General features: G+C 43.5%; 1 protein-coding gene across 1 annotated transcript in view; it reads left to right on the forward strand.

The window, feature by feature from the left end:
• The window catches only part of atxn7l1 (ataxin 7-like 1), a 65,907-nt gene that overhangs the window by 2,054 nt on the left and 45,388 nt on the right, over positions 1 to 18,465 (forward strand). Inside the window, exon 3 of the mRNA XM_083661981.1 lies at positions 14,272 to 14,376. Within this exon, the coding sequence (XP_083518107.1) occupies positions 14,272 to 14,376 (105 nt within the window). The remainder of the gene's footprint in view (positions 1 to 14,271; positions 14,377 to 18,465) is intronic.

Raw genomic sequence — 18,465 nt, forward strand, 5'->3', positions numbered from 1 at the left:
ACACACTGCGAAATGACTCAGATTTGCGTATGCGCACTGGGAAATGCGCTATGATATGTATCGTTTTCAATTTCCATTCATAAAATTCACCCTGTGCGTGTGTTACCCTACATTCACACACAGCACCCAAGCCTTGCTTTTACCCACGCTTTTTAATAGGCGTCCTTTTTAGTCAATGAGGCTGTGTACACAGGGCGCCTCAACGTGAACCTTCCGTGTACCCACGCCTCGCCTGAGCTGCGCCGATTTTTCCGTGAGTCTTTCAAGCCGACTAGGCGCGTGAAGGCAGACTTTTTCTGTCAAGCCATGAACGAAAAACGCGACAATATCCGTGGGAAATGGCAAAGTCAACTGAATTTGGGGGGGGGGGGGGGGGGGGTTCAAAGTCAGAGTCAGTATACCCTCTGAAAAAACGTAGACTACACCACTGCCTACACCTACAGTATGTCAGCAGTAGTTCACTTGCTTATACCATGGTCTGGGTGAGTACTCGTTTGTGATTGGCCGGCAGGTGTGCATTAAAACCGTATAATGCACCCCCCCCCCCACCCCCCCCCCCCAGGGACAGAGCCAGAGGAGTTTCTCTGAGGCTGACCACTCAAACACACACATACACACACACACACACTTTGCAGTAACACACACAACCACGAGTCGTTCCTGAAAGTTTGAGTGGGCTCCAACACACACACACACACACACACACACACACACACACACACACACACACAGATTTCCAGATGATGAGGTCAGCCCGACATGAATAGTGATTGGTATCTCTTGTGTCTCACTCTCGCTCCTCTCTCTCACACACACAGAGTATGTTTACTACTGTATAGTAAAAGTTTACATTGCACTGGTTCTGAACTGTTGTCATACTGGGTCTACTGTGGTCATGGTGCTGTGTTAACGCCACTCTGCTAGAGGCACGGGAGAGACTAGCAGTGCCATGTTGTACCCATGCTGGCCTCCTGGGTCTACTATGGCTTTGATGCACTGCATGCATTGGTTTTCAGTCAGCATGCTGAGCCAATACCAAGGATATTTGGGTGCTTCACCAGCACACTTTGAGCACACATGTACTGAACTGAAGTGAACTGTGCACAAAACACATTGGGACAACATCCCACACTGTGCCAGGATGGATATGGCACAATAGACCCTTTTCACAGCAACCATTTGGAGGTGGTAAATCAGGAAGTAAACCAAGTGTAACCGATACCATTAATGATGGTTCCGTTACATTTAGGTGTTCCAGTGCCAGTGCCCCCATTAATGTTATTGGTTACACCTGATTTACTTCCTGCTTTACCACCTCAAAATTGTTGCTGTGAAAAGAGCATACAGTATGAGTATGCAGTGCATAATATGCTGTTTACTGTGTTCCTAACCAGACTGTGTCAGCAGGCGGTTTGGGATGCTGCTCTCATGTAGCAGACACCTCGGAGTCAGTAATGATGTGTTTGGCTGCCACTGTCTGCATTCAAATGATTTAGCATGAAATGAGTCAGCCTGTCAACCCTGGAATACTACTGAACAAAATGATGCATACATCTTTTGCACTTCTTGCAAATCCCTTACAGTGTGTTTAACTGCCTACAGTAGACTCAAGGTTTGTGCTATTTTTGTCTCAATGAAAAATACATAAAAACAAGACAGCACAAACTCAACATCAAGGAACCTGATAAGTCCATATTGTCAAGATTAAAGTATAATATCATACAAATAACAAAAGTGTGACAGAACTGATAAATACAAAGTGTAGCCAGTGGTTCAAATGTTTGCCTCCCTCCGGTATAAATTAGCCTGCTTTCTTTGTTCTTAATAAGTAGAGTAGAGAGGTGTGGTCATATTCAACTCAGATACAGAGCTGCAAATATAGATGAATTCACCTGCTCTCTGACCTTTATGCCTCCCCCGGACCTGATGAGAATTTGCCCGCTTGTGGCCAAGATCCCCCCCTCCCGGCTATCTCGGGGGTGCCCCCGATTTGAGCCTCGTCAGGACCGATAATCTGCCCAAATTATCCTGTAGTGTCGTGTGTGGGTGTCGTGTGTGGGTGTAGTGTCATGTGTGGGTGTAGTGTCGTGTGTGGGTGTAGTGTCGTGTGTGGTTGTAATGTCGTGTGTGGGTGTAGTGTCATGTGTGGGTGTAGTGTCGTGTGTGGGTGTAGTCAGTGTGTGGGTGTAGTGTAGTGTGTGGGTGTAGTGTAGTGTGTGGGTGTTGTGTCGTGTGTGGGTGTAGTGTCGTGTGTGGGTGTAGTGTCGTGTGTGGGTGTAGTGTTGTGTGTGGGTGTCATGTGTGGGTGTAGTGTACTGTGTGTGTAGTGTCGTGTGTGGGTGTAGTGTGTGGGTGTAGTGTGTGGGTGTAGTGTTGTGTGTGTGTGTAGTGTCGTGTGTGGTTGTAATGTCGTGTGTAGTGTCGTGTGTGGGTGTAGTGTCGTGTGTGGGTGGGTGTAGTGTCGTGTGTGGGTGTAGTGTCGTGTGTGGTTGTAGTGTCGTGTGTGGTTGTAGTGTCGTGTGTGGGTGTAGTGTCGTGTGTGGTTGTAGTGTCGTGTGTGGTTGTAGTGTCGTGTGTGGTTGTAATGTCGTGTGTGGGTGTAGTGTCGTGTGTGGTTGTAGTGTCGTGTGTGGTTGTAGTGTCGTGTGTGGTTGTAATGTCGTGTGTGGGTGTAGTGTCGTGTGTGGGTGTAGTGTCGTGTGTGGGTGTAGTGTCGTGTGTGGCTGTCGTGTGTGGTTGTAGTGTCGTGTGTGGGTGTAGTGTCGTGTGTGGTTGTAGTGTCGTGTGTGGGTGCAGTGTAGTGTGTGGGTGTAGTGTAGTGTGTGGGTGTAATGTGTGGTTGTAATGTCGTGTGTGGGTGTAGTGTTGTGTGTGGGTGTAGTGTCGTATGTGGGGTTCAAAGACTGCTGTTGACTTGTTGCGCTCTTCCCGCTTGTGAATGGAGCACATGTTTGATATTTACAACTCGACAGGCGATGGAGTCTTGAGCAGAGAGTCAATGAGAGCAAGCGTCACCAAGCGGATGTTGCATGCGTGGACAGAACCATAACAAGACAAGACCACAGCTTCTTCTTTTTTCTTTCTGCTTCTCTGTGCAAAAAGTAGCACAGACGAGAGCAACCAAATGACGCCTGCCGTCTATCTCCATGCTTGTTTTGCTCTGAAGTTTCTGCCAGATCCCAAGTCCTCCGAGGTGACAATCTTCAACGTAATCGTCAAGTGTGTGGGGTTGCGTCTGAACAGTTGCGATTGTGTGTGCGTTCCAAGATCGAAATGTTAAAAAATCGGTTATATCTGTCGTGAGGTGTGTGGACTCTCAAGATTTGTATAATCTTCAAGGATTTGAAAATCTTTTGTTTTCAGCCTGTGGCCTAATTTCATCAATCAATATTTTAAAAACAGATGATTGTGCACTACAACAAAACTACAACAACAACAACAACAACAACAAACAGTCTTATAATGACTTGAAACTTTACTTTTACTTTTATGACAGCAATTTTTTATGGAGGAGTAGGTGTCTTTTCAAATGATGGATGGTTGATCTCAGAATGAGCCTAGCTGAGTTTCTCCCTGGGCTCGTTAAAGCTTATTGCTTTGGTGGACAGTTTTTACTCATAAGAAACAGAACCTGTGCTTTAAGGAATGCTATGATCCTATTAACTCATTGAGTGCCAGCCACTTTTGGAAAACGGATGCTCCCAGTGCCAGAGTTTCAGAGCGTTTTCAGTGATTTCTCGAGGCCCACAGAATATTGTGTGATATTACTATGTAAACACCGAACACGCCCAAAGAACGATGAGACTCTCTTCTATCATCAGCAAAAAAAAGTTTATTGATATCATTTTCCGTTCTTTAGTTATGAGCCGGAGAAGATAGGTTGATTTCACCAAAAACAGACGTTTCAAATTAGAAGCTGAGATAATCAGCCTTTTGTGAAATGAAGCATTTCAAGCACATGACTGACTCTGAAGCTAATATTTTCTGATGTAGTGACACCTCAAAAATAATTTACTTCAATAAAACAGTGAAAACAAAGGAATTTTGTTTGGCAAAATAATATTTTTTAGCTGCAACCAGCAGCGCTGGCCCCTGCGTGCGCTGCTGGTTGCAGCTTCTTGCTGGTCTTGATTTACTGCTGGTGGGCATCAGATATTCTAGCTTGTGTTTGCCAATCCTGTCCTGCTGTCTGGGTCGGTGTTGTATGCTGCCCTGCATGCCCCACCCCGCTCAACTGCAAACCCCACCTCCGTGGGAGTGTCTCTGGTGGCTCTCTGCTGCGTTTGCTCTGCACTGAAAAGTGCGCTACATCCAGCTTTTTTACAGCGTTCCGCGTGTATTTGTCACCGGCTCCCATCGCTTCCAGTTGAGAATAATAACAACTCCACAACTAATCATGCGGATGGGCTATCGCAGCGGAGACGGAGGGGCTCAATTGTGGCAGCAGATTGGCTGCTGTTCACAGGCACAGCTAACGTTATGCTTCATGCATATCGATGCATACCGATGCGATTTCCGTTTCCCCATGACTTCTTCTCTGTTTTTTCCTCGCCTTTCTCTAATCTGGATAGCACTGTCGCCACCTAATGGGTTCGTAAAATAGCTTTTACACATTCAACATCCACCATACTTTCACAGGAGATGGATCAGGCTTTGATCCATGTCCCACCGTCAAAAAACGCAATTGACGACAATCGTCGTCATTGGCACTCCACGTTACTATTTGAATTGACGACGATTGTCGTCATTGGCACTCAATGAGTTAAAGAAAAGGGGAGTTGGACATGCTGCTAGAACGTAAAGGAACAGCTCACCCTAAAATCCAAAATACATATATTCCCTCTCACCTGTAGTGCTATTTATTCATCTATATAGTTTTGTGTTATTTGCCTGAGTTTTGGAGATATCGGCCTCAGAGTTTCTGCCGTCTCCAATACAATGGAACTGGATGGCACTCGGCTTGTGGGGCTCAAAATTGCCAAAGAATTACATTTGATAAACTCAACAGCAATGTCTCTTCCAGAAATCATGATCCTGTTACTCAAGATAATCCACAGACCTTGTTATGAGCAGTTTCATGGAGGAACTATTTTCTTTTGACCGAACTACACCCGCTAGCTGCTAGCTAGTTCTACATGAAACTGCTCACAACAAAGTCTGTGCATTATCTTAAGTAAACGAGTCATGATCTCTGGAAAGAGACATTGCTGTTGAGTTTTTCAAATGTATTTTTTTGGTGCTTCGAACACTACAAGCAGAGTGCCATCCAGTTCCATTGTATTCAAGAGAAGGCAAACATCTCTGCTGCCGATATCTCCAAAACTCAGGCAACTATCCCAAAACGATATAGATAGATAAATAGTACTACGGGTGAGAGGAAAAATATGTATTTTGGATTTTAGGGTGAGCTGTCCCTTTAAGTCCTCATTTCTTATCTGGGGCATTTTATTAGCGTTGGAGGGAACAGACCAGTACGTAGCCTGGGCCCTGCAGCAGACCAGTACGTAGTCTGGGCCCTGCAACAGACCAGTACGTAGCCTGGGCCCTGCAACAGACCAATACGTAGCCTGGGCCCTGCAACAGACCAGTACCTAGCCTGGGCCCTGCAACAGACCAGTACGTAGCCTGGGCCCTGCAACAGACCAGTACGTAGCCTGGGCCCTGCAACAGACCATTACGTAGCCTGGGCCCTGCAACAGACCAGTACGTAGCCTGGGCCCTGCAACAGACCAGTACGTAGCCTGGGCCCTGCAACAGACCAGTACGTAGCCTGGGCCCTGCAGCAGACCAGTACGTAGCCTGGGCCCTGCAACAGACCAGTACGTAGCCTGGGCCCTGCAACAGACCAGTACGTAGCCTGGGCCCTGCAACAGACCAGTACGTAGCCTGGGCCCTGCAGCAGACCAGTACGTAGCCTGGGCCCTGCAACAGACCAGTACGTAGCCTGGGCCCTGCAACAGACCAGTACGTAGCCTGGGCCCTGCAACAGACCAGTACGTAGCCTGGGCCCTGCAGCAAACCAGTACGTAGTCTGGGCCCTGCAACAGTAAGGACGATGGATACCAGCTGCCAGCCAAGCGCTGCTAAGTTTGTTTATCAGCCATTTTGGCAGGGTGCCACGCCACCAACCATTATTTGGTGGCGCTCATATTTGAAAAGATTTGAGCTGCCAATGACACTTGATGAAATGAAACGGGGTAAACAAGCCACTGTGGCCTCTGTGGTAGCACATTGATTCTCCACAAATTAGGCCTCAGAAATTCCCCAAGTGGACGAGTTGTATGTCAGTCACACAATGGCACATTTTGACATTTTGGCGTGGCTTTGTTCCACCTGCAGTATGACTTTATACAGTAGGTTAACAAAACTACAAGCTTGTAGAGCAGGAGAAGGTAACACGCTCTTCTTTGTCTCTGTCTCTCTCACCGAAACTCGATAGACATGCGCTCTCAAAGCACTGATTCCCCAATAAGTTCATTTTAGTCACTTTCAAAATATGAATTCACCAATGGGAGGTTGATATGCCTAGCGCTAAATTTACTCATTGGCCATTGAGACATTCTTATAGACGCTCTAAACATGCTTTCACCAGTGCAGTGAGTGACTGTTTTCGTATTTCATTCTCTGGCCTGTCAGTCATCTTGGCAGAGTCGGCTACGGCAGTTGACTTGATACACACACACACACACACACACACACACACACACACACACACACACACACACACACACACACACACACACACACACACACAGACACAGACACACAGGCTGCAGAAATAGGCTACATACTGGGATTTACCTTGGCAGATGGAGAGGAAATTGCATTCATGCTTTTATAAGTAGTTGTACTAAGTCATTCATGCTTTTATAAGTAGTTGTACTACGTCATTTTCTGTTAGTGTAACTCTTGGGATTTGCCATCTGCCAGAAAATAGTCATCCCCCCCCCAAAAAAAATCATGAATTTTGAGTGGTTGGATTTAGCAGGGCCCTGCTGATCGGTTATGAAGGAGAAAATGTGCCCATATCCTCAGAAAAGGATCACAGGAAAACCACATAAACTCTGTGTTGATGTTGATCATCTTTTTGAACAGAAACACATGGGCCATTCGGCCACATGTTGAGCTGAGCTAACCTGCTAGCAGCAATGCAGAGTTGGGGGTAACGCGTTACAAAGTAACGCGTTACTGTAATAATCACATTACTTTTGTCGGTAACGAGTAGTGTAAGGCACTACTGTACCTAAGTGCAGTAATCACATTACAGTTACTTATCAAACGCTTACCTCGTTACATGCTTACTAGCAAGATAAGTATAGAGAGAAAAGATCTCTATTTTAATAGCAGATCCTGTGTCCCATCAGACGGGTCATTTAACTGCACAGCAGAATCAATCATGGTGCCAATATTTCAACTTTGTATTAGCATGCAGAACAGCACTATTAGTCGACACATAGCTTATCAGATAACTAACATCATGCATATAGAACAATAAATCATTTTAACCTCCAAAACACATTGACAAACAAACAATTGACACAAAAACACAGGGCATGCTGGGAACTCCGCCCACTTTCCTCTTCCACAGGTTAAATTTCCCAGAAGGCTTTGCATAACTTTTTACACTCTGTTTTACAATTAAATCAGGCTAAAGAGTGTTAGATATAAATAATATGTATTTTAACACAACATGCAATTCTGGAATATCTGAATATTGGACAAAATTAAATTAAATTAAATGTAAACGTAAACCATAAGAGAAGCCCACATACAGCGATGGGGTCTGTAAATACCCCTTGTAAATACAACGTGTTCTAGTGAAGTGGGCGCAGTGCGTATGTTCCATAATAGTCTGCCAGCAATCTGCCAAAAAGCGCCGTCTTCTACAACAGGTTTTTGTTGCGCGGAAGGACAAGAATGTGACACTGCAAACGCCCTGGACAGAAGCAGCTAGCTACGGTAGCCTACGACATAAACCTCTCAAAGCATCTGCAGTGGAAACATGATGACCCAAGCTGAGTCGCCTGCCTCGACCCCAAGCAAGCAGCAAAAGCTTTCTTTTCACCAGGTAACATCAAAATCAGAGATGGACAGGCTTGTTGCCTCCTCATACATGGTAGAGGAAATGTTGCCAGTTTCAACAGTAGAATGAAATCGCCATTTTTCAGAAACATATTGAGCAAAATACAGATGGCAGGGAACGGACAGCCACCATCAGACAGGAAAAGTTTTGCAACCTACCTTATTACGATAGAGATTTGTGCTAATATATGGGCATATATGTAAGGATTAATGTTGTATTGTTAACTGGCAAATTATGTGACAATGCATCTCAGGCGATGTTACGGAGTAACGCAAAAGTAATGTAACAAGTAGTGTAACGAATTACTTTCTCCAGGGAGTAATCAAGTAAAGTAAGGCATTACTTTTTTTGAAAGTAATGTGTAATGTGTAATATATTACTTTTTTTTTCAAAGTAATGTGTAATGTGTAATATATTACTTTTTTGAGTAACGGACCCCAACTCTGCAGCAATGCTAGCAGTCTCTCCTCATTCCTGCTCACATTACAAAGTCATTCATCTTGACCACTTTCCAGTCTGTTGACTGCAGTGACAACAAATATGTACACATTGTTTTTCCAGCTCAACCTCACTTGTCATTTGTGTCAGTACTGTATTGTATTATCATGGCTGTAGTCAGTTGTGTCAGTAGTACAGTATTGTATTATCATGGCTGTAGTCATTTGTGTCAGTACAGTATTGTATTATCATGGATTCAGTTGTGTCAGTACAGTATTGTATTATCATGGATTCAGTTGTGTCAGTACAGTATTGTATTATCATGGATTCAGTTGTGTCAGTACAGTATTGTATTATCATGGCTGTAGTCAGTTGTGTCAGTACAGTATTGTATTATCATGGCTGTAGTCAGTTGTGTCAGTACAGTATTGTATTATCATGGCTGTAGTCAGTTGTGTCAGTACAGTATTGTATTATCATGGATTCAGTTGTGTCAGTACAGTATTGTATTATCATGGATTCAGTTGTGTCAGTACAGTATTGTATTATCATGGATTCAGTTGTGTCAGTACAGTATTGTATTATCATGGCTGTAGTCAGTTGTGTCAGTACAGTATTGTATTATCATGGCTGTAGTCAGTTGTGTCAGTACAGTATTGTATTATCATGGCTGTAGTCATTTGTGTCAGTGCAGTATTGTATTATCATGGCTGTAGTCAGTTGTGTCAGTACAGTATTGTATTATCATGGATTCAGTTGTGTCAGTACAGTATTGTATTATCATGGCTGTAGTCAGTTGTGTCAGTACAGTATTGTATTATCATGGATTCAGTTGTGTCAGTACAGTATTGTATTATCATGGATTCAGTTGTGTCAGTACAGTATTGTATTATCATGGCTGTAGTCAGTTGTGTCAGTACAGTATTGTATTATCATGGCTGTAGTCAGTTATGTCAGTACAGTATTGTATTATCATGGCTGTAGTCAGTTGTGTCACTCAGTACAGTATTATCATGGCTGTAGTCAGTTGTGTCAGTACAGTATTGTATTATCATGGCTGTAGTCAGTTGTGTCAGTACAGTATTGTATTATCATGGCTGTAGTCAGTTGTGTCCGTACAGTATTATCATGGCTGTAGTCAGTCTGCTCTCAGTTGAATTGAATCAGAATGTAAACAAACACTGCAGGTTGTTTGCCCATGGCAGAACTAGGTGTCAGTAGCTTTTGTTCTGGGCCAGCAGTCATCAAGAAGTTAGAAAAGTGGCCAGAATGTCACCTGTTCAAATCCTGGACCTGCGTGAGAAATCTGGCTAGGGAAAGTGAGTGAGCAACACTCTCCCCTCCTACAACAGAGGTGCCCTTGAGCAAGGCATCGAACCCCTTAATTGTTTTTCTCAGCGATTTAACAGTAGAAGACAGGGGTTGCTCTGGTCATGTGACGTCCCAGAGTTGGATCGATGTATGTTTGTTTTACTATGGATGTGAAGCAGGCTGTTGGCTGAAAAACTCCTTAAGGGGGCGATCACACAGAGAAGAGCTGCCAGAAATGACTTGCCACCAAAACCATGTTTCCCTATGGTGCGGCGCACCTGGCATGCGCTCCCCTCTTGCAACATTTTTCGGGCAGTTTTTAGGCACTCATAAAAGTAAAAAAACAAAAAACAAACAAATCGACACACAAGGTAACACTGCAGTGCCGAGTCGCACAACTCGTCAATGTCAGTGGGGCCCGGCAGCCAATCAAATCAAACAGAAGGTAGGCTTTCCTTCCTGATGCCGTTGGATGTGGTGGGAACAGTGGGACAGCTTTAACCCGGTCGCACAGGCAGCCCTGCTCCTCAGTGCTCAACAGGCACAGAAAGCTGTTTTGCCCAGCGTGGTCTGCCTAGGCCAGCGTGGTCTGCCTAGGCCAGGGGTGGGCAATTTATTTTCACAGAGGGCCATACTGACTTACATCAAGTAAGCGAAAGGCCACATATTGGACTTCATACCTGCCTGCCAACAGTCCTGATTTTCGCGGGAGTCTCCCTATTTCTAACCCTCTCTCCCATTGTGATTTCTTATTAATCTCCCGATCCCGATATAATAGTGATCCAAATCCAATGGATCTAGCAGATGAGATTTATTAACTAGGGATGGGCATTTCTAGCAAAAACACTATTCGAAATTCGCTGGCCAAAGTCGACTTTTAATCGAAATTCGAAAATAAAAATAAAAATGTAAAAAAAATAAAAATGTTTAAAAAAAAAACTTTTTTCTTTTCTTTTTTTTTTGTGAGTGAAATGTTGCATTGTCTCCCGTGATTCTAAGTCTAAGGCTTTATTAATTAATAGAAAAAGCTTTTTTTTAGCTCAAACAAGCATTGCACCACTGAAGTAAAGAACATGTTACATGACATTGACATTTTCGAAAATAAAAAACAGTTTTGACAATCATGAGTGGTTCATTAAATATTTAGTAGGCTCAGGTCTGAGTGCCAAAGGGGTGCCAAAGTCACCCCCTCTCCCTCTTCATGGGATTTCATCCGCCATTCATTTTTCCATAAACCTTGCATAAAATGCTTATAAAAAATTGTTTTACTTGCTCAAACCAAGCGATTCGACTATACTTAGAAGGGGAGACAATGCAACATTTCACTCACAAAAAAAAATAAAAAAATATTTGAATTTTGACTTTCAATAATAAAAGTCGACCTTGATAATAACAACGATTATTCGAAAATTCGAAATTCGATGCCCATCCCTATTATTAACATAATTCTGCCTTTTATTGAGTTTTGGGTTGTTGTTTTTTATGTCTCCGCCGGCGATAGCCAGGCCGGAGGCATTATGGATCTGGGTTGTCCGTACGTCCGTCCGATGTTCGTTAACACGATATCTGAGGACTGGAATGCCTTGACGGAATTTCATAAAATTAGCCTCAAACATCGACTTAGACTCAAGGATGACCTGATTAGATTTTGGTGGTCAAAGGTCAAGGTCACTGTGACCTCTCAAACGCCATTTTCAAGCTTGTTAACGCGATATCCCAGGAATGCCTTGTCGGAATTTCATCAAATTTGCCTCAAACATCGACTTGGACTCAAGGATGAACTGATTAGATTTTCATCGTCAAAGGTCAAGGTCACTGTGACCTCACGAATGTCATTCCCAAGTTCGTTAAAGCGATATCTCAAGAACGGCTTGATGGGATTTCTTCCAATTTGGCTCAAACGTCGACTGGGGCGCAAGGATGAAAGGATTACATTTTGGTGATCAAAGGTCAAGGTCACTGTGTGTGACCTCACACACCCAATTTCCAAGCTCTGTAACGCAACATCTCGGGAGCGCCTTGATGGAATTTCTTCCAATTTGCCTCAAATGGCGATTTGGACTCAAGAATGAACTAATGGCGTAGGCATAAATCCACGGTGCGGTCGTTCTAGTTTCTTTGAGGACCTTGGGGGCCAGATTGAAATGGTCCAGGGGCCAGGTCCGCATTTTGCCCATGTGTGGTCTAGGCGTTGTTGAAGCACCTGTACAACACTTCTCTGTGTGATCGCACCCCCCCCAACCCCTCAAACACACCAGCTACGAAAGCGCCGCCGCCACGCATAAATTCAGGTGGAGCCGGAGCCTGGCCGTTCACACCAGACGTGCTCTGTTTTGCTCTGCGCCGGTCACAACTTGTGCTGACTTCATGCCTGGCTTGAGACTAAGGCCGACGCCCTGGTTAACAGATGAGAGCGTTCAGACTGGGGCTTGCACCCTGCAGCGACACTTTGGGTGTCTGGTCTATTTTTTGCACGGTCTGAACGCTCTCATCTGTTAACAAGGACGCTGAAAGGAAACTGGCTGTGCTTCAAGGTGCTTCAGCGTCTGGTGTGTAACTTGCACCCTAATAGTTTTGACATGACAGCTCTTCTGTTGCATTGTTGTGTTCTTTAAAATATTTTATTATATTGCTCTTTAGTATTTACGTTGTCAAGCAATATCAACTTAACTCATAGCTGAGTAATGAGGTGTCTCTCCTCCGGTGATCATGACAACCTCACTGTGCATGACCTTGAAGCCTTCATATATGAGTAATGAAACCTACTTTGACCTTGTGGACACACACACACACACACACACACACACACACACACACACACACACACACACACTCAATCAGTCACACACACACACACACACACACACACACACACACACACACACACACACACACACACACACACAGACACTCCGATAGGCACTAAGCATGACTGCTGGCCTCTTTGGCATTCCTGATGACAGAAAACACGCCAGCAATGCAAGGTCATGACGACGTGCACCCATACACAGACACCCACACATTCTCTGCTTTTTCCCCTCGTGAACTTACACACACACACACACACACACACACACACACACACACACACACACACACACACACACACACACATCTCACCTCCCCCTCCAATAAGTCTGCTTAAGCTCCATGCTAATAGGTGTGATGATCTCTGTGAGCAGAGCTGGTTTGGGCGCAGGAAGATTAGGTTCTGAGAGCTAAGCCAAAAGTGATAATGGCTGTTTTCTATTGGACGTGTTTGTCTTTGGCAATATTTGAATATGTCTTGAATATTAAGGCATTAATGCTGTCTTTTCCTTTTTGAGCTAGAGATTTGTTTGTCTTTTTGTCTCTTTTTAATTGTTCTGTTGCCTGTTCCTGTCTGGCTTCTCATTCTGTCTGTGCTTTAAGGGAATACAGTCAGATTTGGGAGATTGGCCCATTGGTCAACTTACCCCATTAAGACATATGGTGTTCCCAGACAGACACGCTTTGCTCCTCTTCTTGAGAATCAGCATACGTTATGTTGAGTGATTAGTAGGCTCGTGAGATTGTAGCAGCTCTAAAGTTAAATGAGTCATCTGAGATGATGATGTGATTCAGTCCTGGCACTTTTTTGTAGCTTTAATAAAATGTGATTAGAATAAAATACTCATTTGAATAGCAGGGAGTGTTTTCACTGTTTTCATAGGGAGTGAATACGCTTGTCAAGGGGAGACTGTTCACAGCTAAAGATCACTGTGCAGTGGATGAAGGTTGTTGCTCACCTGAAATCGTTTTTTTAAAGTAAGCCTCGCTGTAAAAGCTTCATTGAGTGAATAATACTACTTTTTCATTTTTTTAAATGTAGGGATCTGCAGGCCTTACAATAAAGACGATTAACAATTTTGTATTACTGAGAGGTCAGTCTCTTTACTTTGGATAATGCTTGTGGCTTACGATCACTCAGCAGCGTAGCATATGCTGAAGAGAAGAGTAAGCTTGGAGCACCGGCACAAATGATCCACCAGGAGCACGTGGGTGATTTCACTGTCAATGTTCTCATCACATCATTGAGCAACAGGCCAATCTGCCAAAAAACCTGGTGCATTCCTTTAGCTCGATAATGACCTATGTCCACCGGCTGCGTTACGGCTCCGTGCAGCTGCCTGAACAGACCCACACCCATGTAATCGCTCAGACGCATGTGGGATCCGACAAAAATAGAACCGGTGCGTATTTCTTCCGTACTGCATGTATTGCCCATCTATTAACATGGGCGAGAGTCTGTTCCGGCAGTTTGACCGGATCCGCACAGAGCCGTACTGCATCTAGTCTACATTGGTTTTAACTCTCCTATCTGTGTGTCTGTTCCAGAGATGCACGTTTCCACCGTCTGATCTTTCTGTTTTAACGTGTTTTGAATCTGTTGTGTTGTCTTCTCCACGTGTCTATTCCAGAGATGCTTGTTTACCACCAGTCTCCAGCGCTGGATGATTTCTGTCTTGTCGTCTGCCACGTCTGCAACCAGGTGGTCACTCCCCAGGGCATCCTCACACACTATGGTAACACACACACACACACACACACACACACACACACACAAAAGGGTATCTTCAGTCCTCGCATACCATGGTAGGAAATCTGTACTAGAGCCCAACCGATACTGGATTTTTTAGGCCGATGCCGATACCGATACCGATATTAGGGAGTAAAAAAATTCCGATATCGATATATATTGGCCGATATTCTTATATTAGATAATCAGGGATTAAAGTTATCCGTCGCTACGACGGATTTCCGTCTATTGGAGCCAGATATGAAATGTGAAAAGTACCAAAATTAAAGCCCCTTTGTATATTTTCAATGTGTATTGTATTGAGTTTGAATGAAAGCTTTTATTTTGAAAAATTCCGCCCGACGTCCAAATGATTCTCCTGGGCTGTGTTCAAGCCACAATAAGTCTGAAAATGTATTGCTACGGTTTCCAGGTTGAACGTCATGTTTCCTTGCCTGTTTCAATGCACCACTATGTTTGCTGATAAATGTTTTGCTACGTTGTGCTATGTTTTCGGCCCGCTGAACGCGACCCTGCAAAGCCACTCCTAATATGTAACGCTAAACAAAACACTGTTGCAGATCTGCCTCTCAGACAGCGTTAGTTCCTAATGTTAAATTATCCCTAATGACAGCATTGGACTGAAGAAGTTTGTTATTGTGACAATTGGAGTTAATTTATTACTGCAAAGGTGGAGGAACTTTGAAAACATGCGTGATGCGGAGTTGTCTTTTATTGGACAGGTAAAACTTGCTAACACACACGCTCAAACGTTTGCTGCAGTAACGTTAACGTTATTATTTTCTGTGTATTTTCCCCCCTGACAGCGCAATGACGCTTTTTCCACGACCACATGTCACTAATTGTCATTTCCACCATAAAGATGCATGTCAGCAGAATAACGTTATTTGATGGAGAGAAAAAGTCTAGTGGAGTTTCACTAGCGTCAACGCTAACGTTACTGAATGAGCTATAGGCACCTATCTGTAACGCAACGTGATAACATTTACAAACAACTGTTGCTAGCGCAGTAACTAGTTGGTTACTAACTTTCTGGTTAGCATTAGATGTGTCAGCTGCTGCTAGTCTCTGAGTTAGTTGATAACAAGATGTTGATTTCATTTACCTGACTCCATGATAGTTCTGTAATTCTGAGGGATGTTTTAGATGTAACCGTGTGCAGTGGGATGTTTCCTCTTCACTTGATGCTGAACTGTAACACTAGCGTTAGGTGGTTAGCCTAGGCATACTAGGTGTTGTCTGACAGTATTAATTGGTGTGTTTTCATAACAGTAGGCTACCAGACCATCAGCTCAGTGGGACAGGAAGGGTGAGAGTTTGGGTGGAGCTGAGCTGTGTGACTGGTGGAAGAGAACCTCCTTAGTTGGGACATATGTTTGACAATGTTGTTGTAGTTCCTGTGGCTACTGTTAGTTATAATTGTTATACTGATCCCTTAACCTACTTGTTTGACTCGATAAAAAACATCTATATATTAATTAGGGGTGGGGGAAAAAATCGATACACCACAGTATCGCGATATTTTGCCTGACGATATTGTATCGATATTTGGACGCCAAGTATCGATATTGAAATTTTTTTTTTTTTTTTTTTTTTTTTTTTTTTTTTTTTTGCAGGCCATGCCAGGCCACCGGGCTACTATAAACTTTAGTTCCAAGGCCAGCAGTAAACAAACGGTAGCATATTTTCATTTTGTTTTAACAGTAACAGTTTTGTCATAACAGTAATTTACAAATTCCCCAGTTACTGAATGGGCTGCACAAGATGTTTTGTGCAAGTGAAGTGAAGTTGCATTGTTCAAAAACTACATAAGTACAGTAGTCCACACACACATCCAGTTAAGGTGGACTGTAAGTAGACTGTAACAAACAGTTCAGTTTGTCAGGTGCATGCAACTATGACATGACTTTATGAAAGTTGTTGGTCTGTCTACTTGACAATGTTGCTGCAATAAAATGGTTGAAGTCAGATGTACAGACTGAAAAATTGTTCTTATATAAACCAGATGTTGACAAAGTTTTCCTTTGGGGACATCATTTGCAGTTGAAAAAGTAAGAAATCGCAATATATCGAAATATCGCAATATTCAATATATCGCAATATCGATATATCGCAATATCGAAAATATCGCAGTATCGCAATACTATCGTATCGTGACTCAAGTATCGTTTCAGTATCGTATCGTGGGCATCTGGTGATTCCCACCCCTAATATTAATTGTGATTTATTATAGCCAGTAATTTTCATATGTCTCTGTTGGCATACCTACGTAGAACCTTATAACATCAGCCCAGAACACAATTCATGCATCATTAGGCCTACTGGATGTTTGGGAACTTGAGAGTGAAATGAGTGTGATGTACACACTGTCTGCCCTTTTTTACATGAAAACCCATGTGAAGCGACGGCACGGTGGGGAAAAAGCGGACACTCTAGAAAGCCCGAAATAGCTAAAATAGGCCTCGAAAAAATTTCAGTCAAAAGATTTTATTTTGCTTTAACCCCTGGATAATGCACATTATATTACACTTTTTTTTGCGATGATCCCTCAAATATCAAACACTTGACAAAAATATGACTTGACATGACTTGAGATATCTAATGTAGGCAGGATATTTGACAGCTTATCAATAAACTTTATTGTCCAAAATGACATCAATGCAATGAAACAGTAAACATCACTGAGGATTTAATTATAAATAACTACAAAAAAACTACCGTAAATTCCGGACTATAAGGCGCACCGGTCTATAAGCCGCACCTTCAAAGGTGACTATTTTTTTCTTCTATAAGCCGCACCGGTCTATAAGCCGCGGGTGTTTTGATGTTTAATTACCATATGTAAGGCTTCGTGCACAGAGGGGATTGTCGGGAAAGAGATGGCTGTTTGGGGAAGCTCCCATTTATTAACATTTCAACAAAACAAAAGTCAGGTCACTAATCCCCAGACAAAATCACACATTGTGAGATGCTTAAAAATCACCATCGGCGGGAGCTGCTGTGCAGCCAAGAACACAAGTGAAATTCGTTCTCTCGTGACCTGTGGTTCTCAACGTGATGGACGATTCACCTTTCTTGTTAACAGTCCTAGTGAGAGGCAGGTCGAACGTCAAAGGCACTTCATCCATATTTATGATCTGCTCCGGTCCGATGGAATATTCCTTGATCTTTCTTTGTGTGAATTCGCCGAAGTTTGTAATTTTCTCCTGGTAGTCGGGAGGGAGTTGCTGACACACAGTCGTCCGCGCCCTGACGGACAGTCCCTTTCGTCTCGGGTTTGTGCATGATCCTTTGCTGCTGCTGCTGTTGTTGTTCCTGTCTCGCTACTGTCTCAGACATGGCTTTCAGGCTCAATCGCCGCCATCGTCGTAACACAGCCAGTTCTCCATCTTTTGAAGCATGATGTTAGATTACAACGAGCTAGTTGTGTGGCTTAGCCTTCCAAAATGTTGCTGTTAGTTTTTTAGAATGTAATACATAGAATTGGGAATGTTACATTCAATTTCATTCAGACTGTCTTACAGGCTCAATCGCTGCCTTTTTCCCCCCGGAGCGAGGGAGGAGGGAGGGAGGGTGTTTTACCGTAGTGGCTGAGAGAGAGTAGTGGCACAGTGCTCCAATCAGGTCGCGAGGCACATTTTTTGCAACATCATCCAATCAGGGTCTCGCTCTCATAATGTCTGTCTTGCTCTCGTTCTGCCTCATACCAACATCCATAGATTTTGGAGGTTCCCGAGTGGCCGTTTGCTGGAAAAATCCATAGATAAGACGCACCGTTATATAAGCCGCAGGGGGCAAAAAACCCCAAAAAACGGGAAAAAAGCCGCGGCTTATAGTCCGGAATTTACGGTAATATAAAGTATAACTTGAGTTAAGAAAAAATATCAAACATACACAACATGCTGTCTAGAACTTAAAAAAATACAAAACAAAAATATCGGCAATATTGGCCAACATATCGGCCAATACCGATATATTGGTTATCGGCCAATATCGGCCGATAATATCGGTGGAGCGATGTATCGGTCGGGCTCTAATCTGTACACACACACACCCCAAAACATTCAGATCAATA

This window comes from Poromitra crassiceps (genome assembly GCF_964638095.1).
Source record: "Poromitra crassiceps genome assembly, chromosome: 2".
NCBI classification, from domain to species: Eukaryota; Metazoa; Chordata; class Actinopteri; order Beryciformes; family Melamphaidae; genus Poromitra; species Poromitra crassiceps.